General features: G+C 33.8%; 1 protein-coding gene across 1 annotated transcript in view; it reads left to right on the plus strand.

The window, feature by feature from the left end:
• Window positions 1-11,956: 11,956 nt before the first annotated feature.
• LOC106469705 overlaps window positions 11,957-16,400 on the plus strand; it is a 58,373-nt gene continuing 53,929 nt past the window's right edge. Inside the window, exon 1 of the mRNA XM_013930217.2 lies at window positions 11,957-12,068. Coding sequence (XP_013785671.2) covers window positions 12,020-12,068 — 49 coding nt within the window. The 5' untranslated portion in view covers window positions 11,957-12,019. The remainder of the gene's footprint in view (window positions 12,069-16,400) is intronic.

Below are 16,400 nucleotides of genomic sequence, written 5' to 3' on the forward strand. Positions count from 1 at the left end.
TATCTTTCTAGATGACCCTCACGTCCTAGGTTGATCCATATTCCTGTTTTCCAATGCCATTAAGTACAAGGGATATCTCCGTTTTGGAAATCCTAAATTCCCGATTAAAATACATCTTTATATTCTGATTTTATGGATATTTTACGTCGGGAAGAACTTTTACACACAAAGGGGGCAATTTGGGGTAACATCAAACTTCCTACGAAATAATGCCAAACAATATCATATTGTAGTTCTGATACATTTTGTTCCATCGTGACTTTATAATGGTTGTTGTTGAAATGTGACTTGCATTCCCAAAATCGTTTTAATGTAACTTACTCAACCCTCTGTATGGATTTAGATGTTTCGTTCAGAACAGATGAATTTCGAACGTCTTAATCTGACACAAATAACAGTCAGGTTGGTTTCAATTGTTTTTCGTAATATGTTCTTTAGTACCAACTATATCAGTGGTTCTGAATGTGGAGCGCACGCCACACAGGGGGGCAATTTGAAAATGCTACAATAAGAAAATTTGTTCATTTGGGTGTGAAATTTGGGTAAATTTCTAAATTTTACATTATATTATCACACCTTTTCAACACCAAATTTGTTTTTATATTAAGGGGGCATCAACTTTTTTGAGGTGGGGCATAGAGCGAAAAAGGTTAAAAATCACTGAGCTATATAATACCAACTGTACGAAACGTACAGTTTCATCCGTGTAGTAACTTTTACCCCACCCTGTACATACGTAGGCTCATATGATATGTGGGTGATGTTGAAAAATTAATTCTTTATCCTATATTTATCTTCTTTTTTTTCGAATCCTTCTACAATTTATTAATGTTTAAGAAATAATTTGTTTGAAGTTTGGTGGGAAGTGCTTACGTCACGTCAATTCGAGGCTTAGTTCAATAATGAGGAAACTCTAAACGTTAACATAATACTGTAACACCTTCCCAGTAATGGTGAATTTATTAAATGTAGGTATATATAGATCTAATATGATCGCTCACTAATATATTCAAATTGTGCAAGACAAAAACAGACGAAAAATTTAGACAAATTGCAGAAAACCTGTGAAAGTTTTACATTTGAAGGAAGATAACTGTGGAAATATGACCTATTTAATACCATTTTAAAGTTGTTTTATAAAAAAATATTTCAAGATAAAACAAAAATCAATATTGTACCTTAAAACAATTGCAGATAGATCCAACTCCCCCTAACTGTGACGTAGTTAATAAAACAACTTTGGTCCAATGTTCGTGATAAAAAATCACGTTAAACAGAACAGCGTGAATTTTATCACGAATGTTAGGCCTATTGGCGTCTGAGGCTTTGCTAAGTTACGGCGCTAAAACCGTAATATAAAATTTATATTTTAAATAAGTTCATTACAAGAGTCACTTAGTTCATTCCATAAAACTATACATTTTACGTTACTTCTTCAACAAAATCTTTAAAATTTAGAAAGAAATAATAGAGAAAGTTAAAGAGTAAAAACATTTGGAAGTTAAGTTTGTGAAAACCGTACAAATACAACCACAAAACGTTATGCGTAAAGTTAGAAACAAAAAACACTATATGCGAAACACCTTCATCTCCCTATACATAAGCCTAATTGGATTTTGACCAATAATTGTTTGTTTTGTTTCACAACCTTCGAGTAAAATTACACAAACCCGTCCATAATTACGAATTGAACAATACAAAAGGTAATTAATTAATTAAACAACAGCATCCACCGCCAAGTCTTGGCTAACGTAGTAGTGGGATTTCGCTGTCAATCTTAGAATACCCCCACAATCCAAGAATGCACAGCGTGTTTTTGCAGCGAACCATAAAACCTCGAATTCAAGTCTGAGAATTCTAACTCAGTTAACATGAAAGAAAAATAACTACAAAAATGTTGAAAAACTGTTCAGTTCTTCTACATACTGTTTCTAAAATAATTTTCTTCCTATGGTATACAGTTCTCATCCACTTTCATACATCTGCAACAGACACACGATTGTAGTGACCCTAAGCCTAGAGCAACCGGTTTTTCATTTGCCAATCACGACGAACATTATTACACTAAAACTGTTTGGTATATTATGACGTAATTTAAAGAAAAATGTTTCGAAAACTAAATAAATAATGCAATATAAAAGATTACGAAAAAGTTTTTCGTTAAATTTTCTTTCAACATAATCCTACTATATTAAACTTATTTTATTTAAAGAACTAAAATATCGTTAGTAAACACACGGATATTGATGTCAGTGTAAATATGACAATTAATATAAAAATCTTATGGTATTATCAAAAATTTAGTATAATTTTCTTAGTGTTTACCACAGTTCAATGGCCATACAAAATGACGTTCTATTTTTTAGCCACGCCTATACTGTCAATCAACACAGTGGCCACATAATATTGTTGTAACGTGTTCTATCTTTGGGCGGATTATTTGATAAAAATAATGCCAAGCTCAGCCCGCGTAATGATAACTAATCAGTTTACTTTTTATAACGTATCCTACAGGCTACGTTCACTGTGGACCTGAGTTCATAAACAACGTTGTAATAGACATACTGAAACTAAATGTACTTACACTTAACTCACAAATAAACTTTTACTGATTACTCTTGACCTTGTTATTAGTTCATTGGCTAGTTCTCTAACTAACTATTCTTTACTGATTACTTATACTTATATCGTACCTCCCCTGGTAAATCTTCGGATTTACAACGCTCAAATCAGGGGTTCGATTCTCTTCGGTGGACACAGCAGATAGCCTAAAGTGGCTTTGCTATAATAAAAAAAAAACACATATATTTCACAAACCTTGTTGATCAATGTCCACCTGTAGGACAGCGATAAATCTACGGAATTACAACACTAAAATCCAGGGTTCAATTCCACATAGTGAACACAGCAGGTACTCCAATGTGGCTTTGATCTAAAACAAATAAACCAAACAAAAAATATTGATTATTACATCATAATAAACATTCTAGATACTGCATCGTCATCACGATTAGCAGCCCCCTCTAGTAAACATCTAAATTAAAATATTAAAAATAAAGCTTACAACAATATAATTTCATGAGCTGTGCTCATTAATGGGTATGTTCTTAGTGCTTAAATATGATCAGAAGTTAATATTAATTTCATTTATCGTGTAGGAAAGGCGGCTAGTCAACAACACCCACTGCCAATTCTCGTGCTACTTCTTTACCAACGAATAGTGGAATTGACCGTAACACTATAACGCCCCCATAACTAAAAGGGCAAGCATGTTCGGTGACGAGATTCGATCCCACGACTCGCAGATTGCGAATCAAGCGCCCTAACCTCCAGGCCATACCAAGCCCCACAACACAAATAAGTTAGTCAATTCGTAGCGTAGTAACATCTTTAATACTGTTACGTCTCCGTTTGTTAATTAATTTTCCGTAACTTCGTTCCGACGAAACTTTAGCGACACAAGTCCTTACTTAATAAAACTGGTTTATTCTTTCCGAATATAACTTTACGATACGGTTATGATACAAACTGATATTTGTTTACTCTTAGTGCGCATGCGTCATTTAGGGGTTGGAAATGTAACCTTTTGTTTGCAGCCCTCGTACTGTAGCTGCCTGTGTCAGCTGGCTCTAGGTGGCAGTAGCTGATCAACCTTAATGAATAAAAACTTCATATAACTGGATGATCAAAATATTAGTATTGTTGCGTGAGCGACGTCATGTGACTAATGTCACGCCACTTCTCTCGAACCTTCGGGAATAGTCGGGAGAATACTAGATAGAGGGTAGTCTGGTATATATATATATAAGAGGGTGACAACGTGATTAATTAATGTGTGTGTAGACAGTGAGTAATTGATCTGCAGTCAGAGAGTATTATTGTTGACGTTCGTTGTTATAGCGTTTGTTTTAGCGCGATTGTTGAAATTAAGTGTGGCTACTGTTTTTATTACATGATAACTGCAGAGAGAAGTAACAATACCTAATAGTTCAACACTGGCGATTCAAAAAGTACAGACACACGTATACGTAGAGTGTTCTCAGATGCGCTGGTATCCGTTAGAGAAATTGCATAGAGTCATGAAATAACAGAAAGCTTGAGCAGGAAATCTACTGCAGAGTCAAAGTGAGTTCTCTTGACTTTAAATGAGTTTAGAATGTAGAAAGAGGCCGTAGAGAATGTAAATCAAATAGAGTCAAAGTGAGTTATCTTGACTAAATCACAGTGATATGAGCATTTATTCAACATTTAAACTCCGGCCAACTCGAGAAGTGTACAAGATGAAAGACACCACCTTTATTAGATCATTAACTCATTCAAAACTCTCTCAAGAACTTGTCGAGAAGCTCGTGAAGAACTTTAAAACTTAGGACTGAAACTTTGCTTACCAGACCAAGGTTTGAGCTTCAGATCGAGAGAAAGCTAACTGAGATAACATAGCATTATATTGATAATTCTATATATAGGTATATATAAGGTAACTTCAATCAAACAAACTTTGGTTCCGTGGTTGGTTTGTGTTCGTCAGTTTCTTTTCTTTCCTGTGCTCTTTCTAAGATAGTATGCAAGAAATGGCCTTGCATTCTGGAAATACAGAACAAAATACATGACAAGATGGTAAACTGGGTGTGGCTCCAACAATGATAAACCACCAAGGTCTGCCTGAACTGGACCTTACGTGAATCCATAGTTTTATCACACGTGAAAACATGTTCAACACGCCGATGAGTTTACATTGTATGTTTCCAATGGACCTTTCCATCCGTGGATTGGCCAAGACAAAGCCACAGGCGAGGATGAGAGCGTCGTCGTGTACAACTCTTATATAATGGAAGAAGAAGAAGCAGAAAGCAGCCTCGAGCTTTTCCGTCTGTTTATAAACAGTCAGACAAAGAAGAGATGCCACCCTAAACCGTGACATCACCCACCCCCATATTGTGGATGGGAGTATCAGAAACAGCTCTTAACAGTTAGGATGGTGGGTTGTTCAGTAGGTTAACCACTGAAAGGTATTTACTGAGCTACCTAAAGAAAATTGATAAAATTTCTGCAAACAGTTGTATACAACACATATATATGTTTTATATACGTATTAGTTCAGACAACTGACATGTAACGTCTAGAACATCAAAGGTTTAGTTCAGACAGCTGACATGTAACGTCTAGAACATCAAAGGTTTAGTTCAGACAGCTGACATGTAAAGTCTAGAACATCAAAGGTTTAGTTCAGACAACTGACATGTAACGTCTAGAACATCAAAGGCTTAGTTCAGACAGCTGACATGTAACGTCTAGAACATCAAAGGTTTAGTTCAGACAGCTGACATGTAACGTCTAGAACATCAAAGGCTTAGTTCAGACAGCTGACATGTAACGTCTAGAACATCAAAGGTTTAGTTCAGACAGCTGACATGTAAAGTCTAGAACATCAAATCTGAACTAACCCAGCTGACATGTAACGTATAGAACATCAAAGGTTTAGTTCAGACAGCTGATATGTAACGTCTAGAACATAGATTTGGATAGATTTGTTTATTAAAGAATATCTTTTAGATATTTCATACACTCGAGTTTAATTGAATCTATAACAGTAACGGTTTTGATATCTGGAACACATAGAACATCCTTGGCACTAAGTGGTACACGAATACATTACTAGTTTCAACGCATATATGGGTGTACTGCTGTTCTGATTTTACGCGCGAAACACCTACGATTGTACTCCAAAAAAAAAGGGAGTACATATGTTAAAATGGTGGTAGGTATGTCGTCAGTATAAGTAAAGGTAAGTTCTTACAGTAAAATGATCATACGTATACAGGGGGTATAAAGTCTGCGTGTGAAAAATTATTGCAACATGTAGTAAATGTGAAATATTGTTACTGTTTTCCACCATAGCGAAATAAACAAACTGATTTTACATCAGGAAGAAGTAAAGAACGAGAACGTTTATTTGTTGTTTTCATCCTCTCAAAAATCTATTTTATTTTGTGTTAGTAGCGTTGTGTGTTTAACATTACAACTGATCTAGACCGTGTTTGAATCGCCTGCTAACCAAAATCTGTGTATTAGGACGTGTGTTACCTACTAGATGGCACCACATTATGGTGAATAGTTCGATTTTTTTTTTTTTTTTTTTAAGACGAAAGTTCCTAATATTTCAACTGATCTCCACGGTGTTTAAACTTCCTGCTAACCAAAATCTATGTGTTGGTGTGTTGTATACATACTTACGCATGCGTATGCGGGATGGCAAAATCCAAGAGCTTTCATTATGTAAGTATGTAAATACATATTCCAATTACATTATTTTATTAAAATAATTTAGTATTTTCTACTTCATTGTATTTAAAATATCTTTATTTTATTTGTATTTGACATCCAGTTAGTTTTGTATTTAATTTTGTCTAAGGGGTTTTATTTTCATTTCTATAGTTTGTTTTTATTAAATTCTGCGCAAAGCTACTCGAGGGTTATCTGCGCTAACCGTCCCTAAAATTTAACAGTGCTAGACTAGAGGGAAGGCGTCTAGTCAACATCACCCACTGCCAACTCTTCGGTTACAATTTTGCAACAAATAATGAGATTGACCGTCACTTTATAACAACCCACAGACTGAAACAGGTAAGTTTGGGGCTCGTACCTTTCTCGTGATTTTACAGGGGCCAAAGTTCAAATACTTTACTGAAATATGGGTTTTGACCTGTCATTTCTTTATACGTCAACCAGATATATTTAGGATTCGTGTTTTCCTTTTGATTTTGCAAAAGTCAAAGATAAAAAACAGATTTCTGAGCCTAGTGGCATTGTTTCCATAAGTTAATGCTAGAAGGAAGTGTTATTAATAGAGTTTGATTCCTGCAGTGCATTAATAGATTTTATTTGCCCCAAACATTACCTGTAAAGTCTTGTCATTAAAAAAAAAATCATTTTACGTAGAGATTAACTGTCCTATGTGTTATATGATCACACTTCGATACAACTTTCTTACAAAGAAGTCTAAAGTTAACACTGTGTTAAGTGTCTGTCTCTCTAAAGTATTTAAATGTGTTATAGTTCATATTTCTCCTGCATTCAACACCATTCTCTGTCTCTCTCTCTTGTCAGAAATCTTGTCGAATAAGTTGGTGGGAGAGACATATTGCATTAGCTTACGAATTTTGGCTTTTCTGGTTCGTACGTTTCTTTGATTCCCGCTCTTTCCTACAACTCCCCCACTTGTCTATTTGAAATAAATTAGTTTAGTTTATTTTCATACATTGCAAAATACTATTTGCTTTGCTTTTTTTTTGTATATTATTAATAAAAAAATTGATCTCACTTATCTTGTCTCCTTTATGTTATATTTCACTCCTGTTTTACTCCTACTGCAAAAATATTTGTGCGGTTCCGGATTCTATTTTTCAATGAAAGTGGATTACAGTGAAGGATTATATGTCGGCCACTTTATTACCGTGATTTTGACAGCAATAGTAATCCAACATATAATCCTTTACTGTAATTGTGTGTGTGTGTTATTTGGACCACCCTGCATATACCGTATTGCCTCTAATTAACGCCCCTCGGTATTTTTATAAAGCTTACCTTGTGTGACAGCAATAGTAATCCAACACACACACATATATATATACAGGGTGGCCAAAACAACACGTATATACAAGGTGGTCCAAAATTATCTTTTCTGTTTTAAAATTTAATAACTAAATAACTAAGGGAATACAACCATGCAGATTTAAACAACTTGTAGCTCAACTCACACAATTTTTATTGTCATGATTTGTTCATTCTAGTGAGTAGTGTTATCCTGTAAAACGGCAATCGTGCAAGAAAAGGCTCAATGTATCGTTTGGCTAGGAAATACCAAGTCAGGGACTGTGGTGCAGCATAATTAGAGACGTCAGTACAGGAAAGAAGTATGGGGTATGTTAAGGATATTGTGTATCGCACACCAACAGCAAACATCACGGAACTAAAGACCAAGATAACGGACGCCATCGCCACGGTAACTGTGGACATGTTGCAGCGAACTTGGACTGAAATCAAATATCAGTTAGACATGCTGAGAGCCACTTGTATTGTACACGTAGAAGTCTACTGACATGTCAATAAATACTGTTTCAGTTGAGCTATACTTTGTTGAAAACTGTGTGGTTGCATTTCTTTAGTTATATAAATGTTAAAAGTTAAACTAGAAAGATAATTTTGGGGCACCATGTACTTCAGTTTTATGATTTTATTTTGAAGGACTCCTTGTATTGATTGTAAATTTTATGTTACAGTTTAATGTATTTCAAAGTGTTATTTTATTATAGTTTGCTTTTGAAAGAAGTGTTATTGCGTTATGTATTGTTGTCTTTTAGTTCTTCAGTTAGTAGTGTGCGTTTAAATGAGGATATTCATGGCCTGTGTGAGTCGCGTAAACACGTGAATCATTTCGCTCGCTACCAAGTCGCGCTTTTCGTAACGTTCGCGTCCAGTTTAACCAAGAGTTGTGATTTTTATGCGATTTCAACGCATAATGTTGTAACTTTTAACTGAAATTGATGTGAATTAAAATAGGCTGGATGGCAAGCATAAGGTAGGGAAGAAAACGGTTTTTAGTATGTGAATACTTCGTGCCTTACTTCCATATTATATACATTTCCTATTATTAACTAAATATTGCTGTGCACGTCGGCGTGTAAAGAGAAACAGTCAGTACCCATCAAAAGCCCCTTTAACTCTTCAGTGTTTCACCTTACGGCTTTATCAAGAGGTAGGCCCTATAGAACACAAGTCCAGTCTTAATAAAACAACGCAGCTGATGCCATTTAAAATAACAACAATACCGTCTCATGTGTCGTCTGGCATGCAATCACGTTATCAACAATGATAAGGTACCATTAATAAATGCATAACAGAATGTAATCATCAGGAAAAAATATTCGTTTAAAACCGAAAACAAAAGATGACTCGTGTAAACATTCAAGCCTAATAGATATGTACGTGTAAAGAGTAGATGTAGTTAAACCAGCATATATACATTATCACAGAAGGTGTCTAAACGATTATATAAAGCACAACAAATCTAACTACTCTGACGTCGCTGGACCAAATTGAACCAAACTTTGTGGGATGATAGGTTGGAACAAGGGACGTTTTAATGGAGGGTTTACAATCCTCTCTACTTCTCATTATTGGGGGTTATTCAGAAGCTATTATATTTGGCGTAAGTTAACGTTAACTACATTCATAGATGGCGCTACGCCCTTATACCACATACTTTATTAAATTTTCTATAATAACACATGATACACACAGTGTGGGCAACACATGAACATGTTAATAATGTACAACGTTTCGATAAGGTTTCGTACCTGATGATGACAAAACCTTGTCGAAACGTTGTACATTTGCTGTTATATTAAAATTTTTCTTCATTACCCACTCAAGCCGTCTCCAGCCATTATTAGTCTCAAAGTGGGTTCCTCGTCATCGAACATGAACATGTTATATATCTCAGAGATTGCGCTAACACTCTCTATGGAGGAATGCCATGAAAAAAAATGGCCGCCACTATTGCAATACTACATAAAATGAGCTGTATTTTCTTGTCCAACAGCCACCACAAGGGTGATATGAAGAGCCGTTTCTTGAGTTATACCCACTTCCTACTTTGACCCGTGACCTTTCAACTTCGGCCCGTAAGACACTTCTGCGGTCAATGACTGTCAATTAACTAATCACGTGAAACACTGTGGAAGAGCTGGGTGTTGAAAGCGGGTAACAGAACGGACCCTTTCCGCCACTATGAGGTGGTGGTTGGGTGGGTTAAATGCTAAGCGAACATCTAGAATTTTTTTCTTATCACGTTCATAGGTTTTTAAACCAAATTCCTCAAAATATTCCTGATGTTATTAACTTTAGGTGTTTGAAAAACGGCATTTACTTCCAGAGTCCTATTGTTCTTTTGTCTGTAAAGAATAGTGAAGATTTTGTTAACCAATCTTTCAGGATAGCCATTACATTTCAAAATCTAGTCACAGATATTGATACAAATACATGAATGTCTCTTTAACTGGCTAAAAATTATAACTCTGATGGGCGATGACAGAGGTAAAGTAGAAGCAGCGGCCTTTATATATATATACATATATATTTTTTTTTAGGGTTTTTGGTTTCCGTTACTAACTGCTACACCAATCTACAATTAAAAAATAAATTTCTGAGTTCAGAGTTGTAACATTTTAAATGAGGTTGAGGTCATGGTTTAAATTCAGCCGGAGGTGTTACTTCTTATAGTTTGACAGGTCAAGGAACTTATCTACAGTTTCATGGGATCGTTGCATTGTGCTCCGTCTGACCTGGCGACCGTCACCTGGAGAAGAGGTATTTCCGCGTTCCGGTGCTCTACTTTTTTTTCCTGATTGGTAGATTACAGAGAAGAGACAGAACTCGCTGTAAATCTCCCACCACCATCTTAACACTCCCATACCTGTTAATCGTGCATATTTTATTCCTCCTTAGTTTATTTGCAACTTAAAATATATTTTCACCCTTCACTTTTCTTTGGAAATGTTTATATTTTCCTTTGTTTTCGCAATAGTCTTACCACTAGACGAAACCAACTTATTTTGTTTTGACGTCGACACGGTGTTTGTTTTGTCGCTTTCGTTACACCTACAACGAATCGCTACATCTGACCTTCTGCATTTCAGATCCACGAATCTCTTGCTTGGCGGAGATCACGTGACTCTGAGCTACGATTACCCCGGAATTACTGCACACTTACTTTTCAATTTTAGTCACCAAAGCACTCATAACTCAAATATCATCTGATTGGCCGAGCCAATTGACCTCTGACCAGAGTTCTTATGACTTGTAGAATAACAACAACAATAGTAAGGTTCACTAAGTTACTCGCTGCGCTGTTTCTCCTTATTTGAATTTTAAAAGTCGTGGTCACGGTGTCATTGTTTAAAAGTTACTTCCTACTCAAATATATGACATTATACGAAGTCTAGACATTTTCTACTTGTAAAGTGTTTTGTTGTTTAATCTATATAGATCGATAATTGCCATTTTCAGTACTACTATTTTGTTAAAGATTTAATAACTGTTGTATACGTAGAAAACTTCACTATCGATTTAATAGGGGGAAAAAAACAGCACTTTACTTGTGGAGGTTTGCTTGTCGTTTTAGTCACATAGCTACAAAACTAGTCTGTCGTTACATTATAACCCCTCATCACGTTATACTATTGGAATTACGGCCGAAAATATTAACTGCGAGAGTAACCAACTAATGAAACAAAGCATTCTAATCTTCATAAGTAAGAACGTAAGAAAAGGATACTTACTTAGCTATACTCATTACCCACGATGATTTTTCGTTTCGCTCTAAGTAGGTGTCCTCATGTGGGTCCGCGGTAAGTTTACAGACTTACAACGCTAAAATCTGGGGTTCGATTCTCCATGGTGAACATAACACATATAACTTCTTGTGTAGGTTTTCGCTAAAACAAATGCAAGGCATGTGCAAATCTAAATAGGTAACTTGATCTCATCAGTAGTTAATATTAATTAATGAAATTAACTTTAAAGATAAGTTATGTCTGTCGTTTTATAAAATACATAAAAACAGCGTTTGGTTCATTTATACTAACGTTGTTTTTTTTTGTTTGTTTGTTTTTCGCTCATTTGAACCTAATGAAATTTTATGTGTTTAACGACGTAATTTTAGGCAATATTTTACATTTCTTTCATGGTACAAACACACAAATAAATGTAATATCTGATATTCCATGTTTTAAATGTTTGTTACTTTTAACGATAGTCCGCAATTTATTGTCGTTATCTTTATTTTTCTTGCTAAATTTCAAATATATTTGTTATCTAATGATTTAGATTGGATCTTTTTAGCTTTTCATAGCTGGGAAATGAATTAATGGTCAACATACACGACGTCATAGGCTTAGGCAAGTTGGGATGTTAAACTCAAATAATACAATAAAAAATAATATTTATAATATTTCACATAATGGGAATTTCTAAGAAAGAAGCTTATGAAGTCTTAGGACTTTCTTCAGGTGACTAGACTTAAAAGGCTTTAAAGTAGACTAAGTGTTTAGATATTTTATAAATGAAAAATGTTAAACGTCATAGGCTTCACTTGCTAGTTGAAAAATAGGCTACATCACGGTCTACAGAAATAAGTAGTCTGAATAGCCACTAACCCTCTAAAACGTGACACTAACAGTAATGGTTAGGCTTAACTGTTAGCATTTAAATGTAGCATACTGTCATACGACAAAATCTTGAAATGGAATTTGGAAACAGTAATGACAAATAAGTATTAGGTACTGATTTTATGAACTTCGGGCTATGTTTCTCGTGTTAATATTAATTTGTCTTTTCAAAATATAAACCACATTGTGGTGTAAACGTAAAAAAAAGAAAAAAAGTGAACTGGTCTGGAAGTGAAACGAAAATAAAGGCATGTGAATTATAATTTATTATATGTCATGCCATTACTTGATGAAGTTTGGGTTGAAAACATGCTTTATAAAAACTATTAAGTGCTATTTAGTTTTTTATTTGTGTTGTATTTATATGAACTATCAAAATTGTTAACACTGACAGGTGTTGTAGTAAACTAGTAGTAATACTAGTATTACAGTGTTATTATTAGTCAAGGTTCACAATCATGCCTGTTACTGTTACTTCTATTCTAATGAGCATTGCTATGGCACAATAATGTGATAATGATGAAGCAAAATTACTTCCAATTAATTTAAATTGCAAAAAATATATATATACTTGTGTATGTGTGTGCATAATAAATTAGTAGAAATTATACAGAAATTGCCATCTTCTGGTGGCAAGTTTGGAAAATTTCCTAGATCAGTTACTCATAAAACTTTGCTTGACTTTAAGAGTTACGTTCTTCACAGAATAATGTGATAATACAGTCAAACTACCAAAATGTTGTTTTAATGTTGGTGAAAAGGAATCAAAAGGAAGGCTACTATTTCTTGAGGCCATTCCATTTTGGCCTTGATTTACTTTGTAAAAATGTTTTTTATGACATCTAAGACTTTGCACACTTGATAGAAATAACAATAGATGTTCTTCAGGTGTTCCTTATGACTTCATTGGTTGAGATCTAACCAATCACAGTTAATTAAGTCTCTCAGTTACTTAATGAAGCAATGAAATTAGTTACAAGATGAAGGCCAAAGTATCTTTGTAGTATTTTTTTTTTACCTTCTCTTTATTGGTTTCTAAGATTATTGGATCATCTTTCTCTTCGATATCTTCATTAACAAAAACCCCATCCTGACTGCATCCACAACCCTTGTATTTTACGTAAACGCATACCTTTCAGCCTAACATTTGTAACTGACACTAGCCTGACTAGGGTAAACGTAACTTTTGGACATTCTCCCAGTGTCTTCTGTACGTCAATTACATTGCAAAAGGTAATGTACTTTCACTAAACTCTTGACACAGGAGGAGGAGAATAACTCATTTTTAAATGAATATTTTTCTGGAAGAGATAAACAAATAAGTGTTAAAGTTGTGGTGTTTGAAAGCTCCAATATAGATTAGCATTTAAAGGCAAGTTTAGTGATTTTTTTTGGTTGTATTTACCAAGTACTGTGATGACCATATTTTAGGGTGAAGAAAGTGATAAAATGTAAATCAAATTTGGCTAAGTTGTTGGAATGTGATTGTTTATACTTATGAATGCTCAGTAGTTATAATACTGTGAAAAAATTATCTATTGTTTGTTAAAAGGTCATTATATAACTTGAGTTGAACAGTGTATATTAACCCTCTCATCAAGGGTTAAAGGCCACGTCATCGTGTTTGTTGACTCGCATTAAAATTTTTATTGTACTACTATTTTATGAATTTATGTCAATATGTCTGGTATCATATTTTATATTATAATTCAAATTTTAGTATTATACATTATATGATTTTTGATTTAAAAGTAAATATTAAAAATACACAGTTAAACATCAGTATTTTGTCACATGACATGTTGAATGCGGTACTGGTTCAGATTAGATGTTTGTGATATCCAAATACTAAGTCTGTAGTTTTTTTATGAATTAGGAACTTAAATTACTGATATTGAGAAGCTAGAATGTAATATAAAAACTCCAATCTTTTCTCTTTGCTGAGATATCATTCACGTACGTCAACTCTTTCTTTTGATGCAAGACTTCAAGCATGTAAGTTGTCTTTAGTCTGCTCGAAATTTCATGTTTTCTTTAGACCCAAATACAGCTTAGTTACTAAGCTTGATAAATTACAGTGGAATTCTGTGATGTTGATGTAGTAATTAATGATTTTTTTGGTTATTTCAAAATGTATATATATAAAACCTAAAAAATTTTTCCCATCTCACATCCTCCATGTGCGAAATTGGATAAGGCTTAGCAACCTACGACAAGCAGCAAATAAGTACAAAGGCTATAACTAGAGGAGATAATTGTTTGCTTTACTTCTTTATTTACTGTTCTATGTTTTAAGAAAAATAAGTTTAAGAAGTTATTTGTAAATAGTAATAATGTATGTATATATATATATATATATACATATATACATATGTATAATAATTGAAATGTGACTGAATTTTACAAAATACTAGTTGACTAAAACACAGCCAAGACAGGTCACTTTGTAAAGACTAATGGTCAGTTTTATATTATTGGATATGGTAACCCGAGTGCACATGCACTGTAACTTCTGTATTGTTAGCCAGTCATAGCTGAAAGGTCAGTATAATAATTATATAATGTTATGAGATTTAAGCTATTTAGACTAAACATTTGTTTTTCTGGTATAATTTGTTGTCATTCTAGAATGAAAAAAAGCATAATTTATATTTATTTCCAAATTTTTTTGTGGTGGTTACAAGATCGGTCAAATTGACCGAACCCGTACAGAGATTCATTACTGAAAATAACAGATAAAATGTTCACAAGATCGGTCAAGTCTACCAAATCTAGATAAAATATACTTTTTTTTTTTCAAAAATGTTTGATAACTATCTGGAGGTTATAAAGATTTTTCATGTGAAATTTGAAAATTTTCTAACACATGAAAAGTATTTTTAATTATAAAATGTAAAATGCTTCGCATGTTAGATAGGCAACATACGAAAAAGGAAAAAGGCATGAGAAAAACATTACTTAAAAAACCTTAAGACAATAAAAAGAAATCTGATATCTTGCTAACAAAAGCCTTGTAACGTTTACTGATAATTTGTCAAATTTCTTGAAGATATGCTTACTGATTTAAAAGTTATAGCATGAATACTGTAACAAGCACAAAATGGTTACCAGGGATCGAGCCCGTGCTGAAAGGGGTAACCACACATTATTCTGCAAGGGGAAAAATAAAGTAGGATATTATAAATAAGCACGTATGACGTGAATATTGTATATTTCAAAGGTATCAGAAGTTTTTTATGAAATAATTTGATCAAAAACTATTCATTTAATAAATATGCTTTTTCGTGACTTGCTTCTAAACCTGAAAAGTAAAATATTTTAGAAAGTACAGTTCAGTCATGCATTATAATCTGATTCAACTACTTTTGTCTCAACATGTAATTATGATCTCTCTCTCTCCTTGACTCCAGGTTTCTGAGACACTTAAAATTCAATATCAGACTGATAAACCTGCAAAAAAAATACTGTATACATACATATAGACAAGTACTATGAATTATATATATTTTTGTAATATATGCATGTGTGTGTGTTCATTTTGTTAGATGCTAGTGATGAAAATATAACAGAAAAATATAAAGAACTGGCCCTTTATTGGTATCCCGAAAAACATGGAAACACAAAAATTGCCAAGGAGGTGAGTGAAGTTTTGTAACCAGTTGGCTTGAGTGAAGTTTTGTAACCAGTTGGTTTGAGTGAAGTTTTGTAACCAGTTGGTTTGAGTGAAGTTTTGTAACCAGTTGGTTTGAGTGAAGTTTTGTAACCAGTTGGTTTGAGTGAAGTTTTGTAACAAGTTGGTTTGAGTGAAGTTTGTAACAAGTTGGCTTGAGTGAAGTTTTGTAACAAGTTGGTTTGAGTGAAGTTTTGTAACAAGTTGGTTTGAGTGAAGTTTGGTAACAAGTTGGTTTGAGTGAAGTTTTGTAACAAGTTGGTTTGAGTGAAGTTTTGTAACAAGTTAGTTTGAGTGAAGTTTTGTAACTCATTGGTTTGAGTGAAGTTTTGTAACCAGTTGGTTTGAGTGAAGTTTGGTAACAAGTTGGTTTGAGTGAAGTTTTGTAACAAGTTAGTTTGAGTGAAGTTTTGTAACAAGTTGGTTTGAGTGAAGTTATGTAACAAGTTGGTTTGAGTGAAGTTTGGTAACAAGTTGGTTTGAGTGAAGTTATGTAACAAGTT

This window comes from Limulus polyphemus, unplaced genomic scaffold (genome assembly GCF_000517525.1).
Source record: "Limulus polyphemus unplaced genomic scaffold, Limulus_polyphemus-2.1.2 Scaffold3625, whole genome shotgun sequence".
NCBI lineage: Eukaryota > Metazoa > Arthropoda > Merostomata > Xiphosura > Limulidae > Limulus > Limulus polyphemus.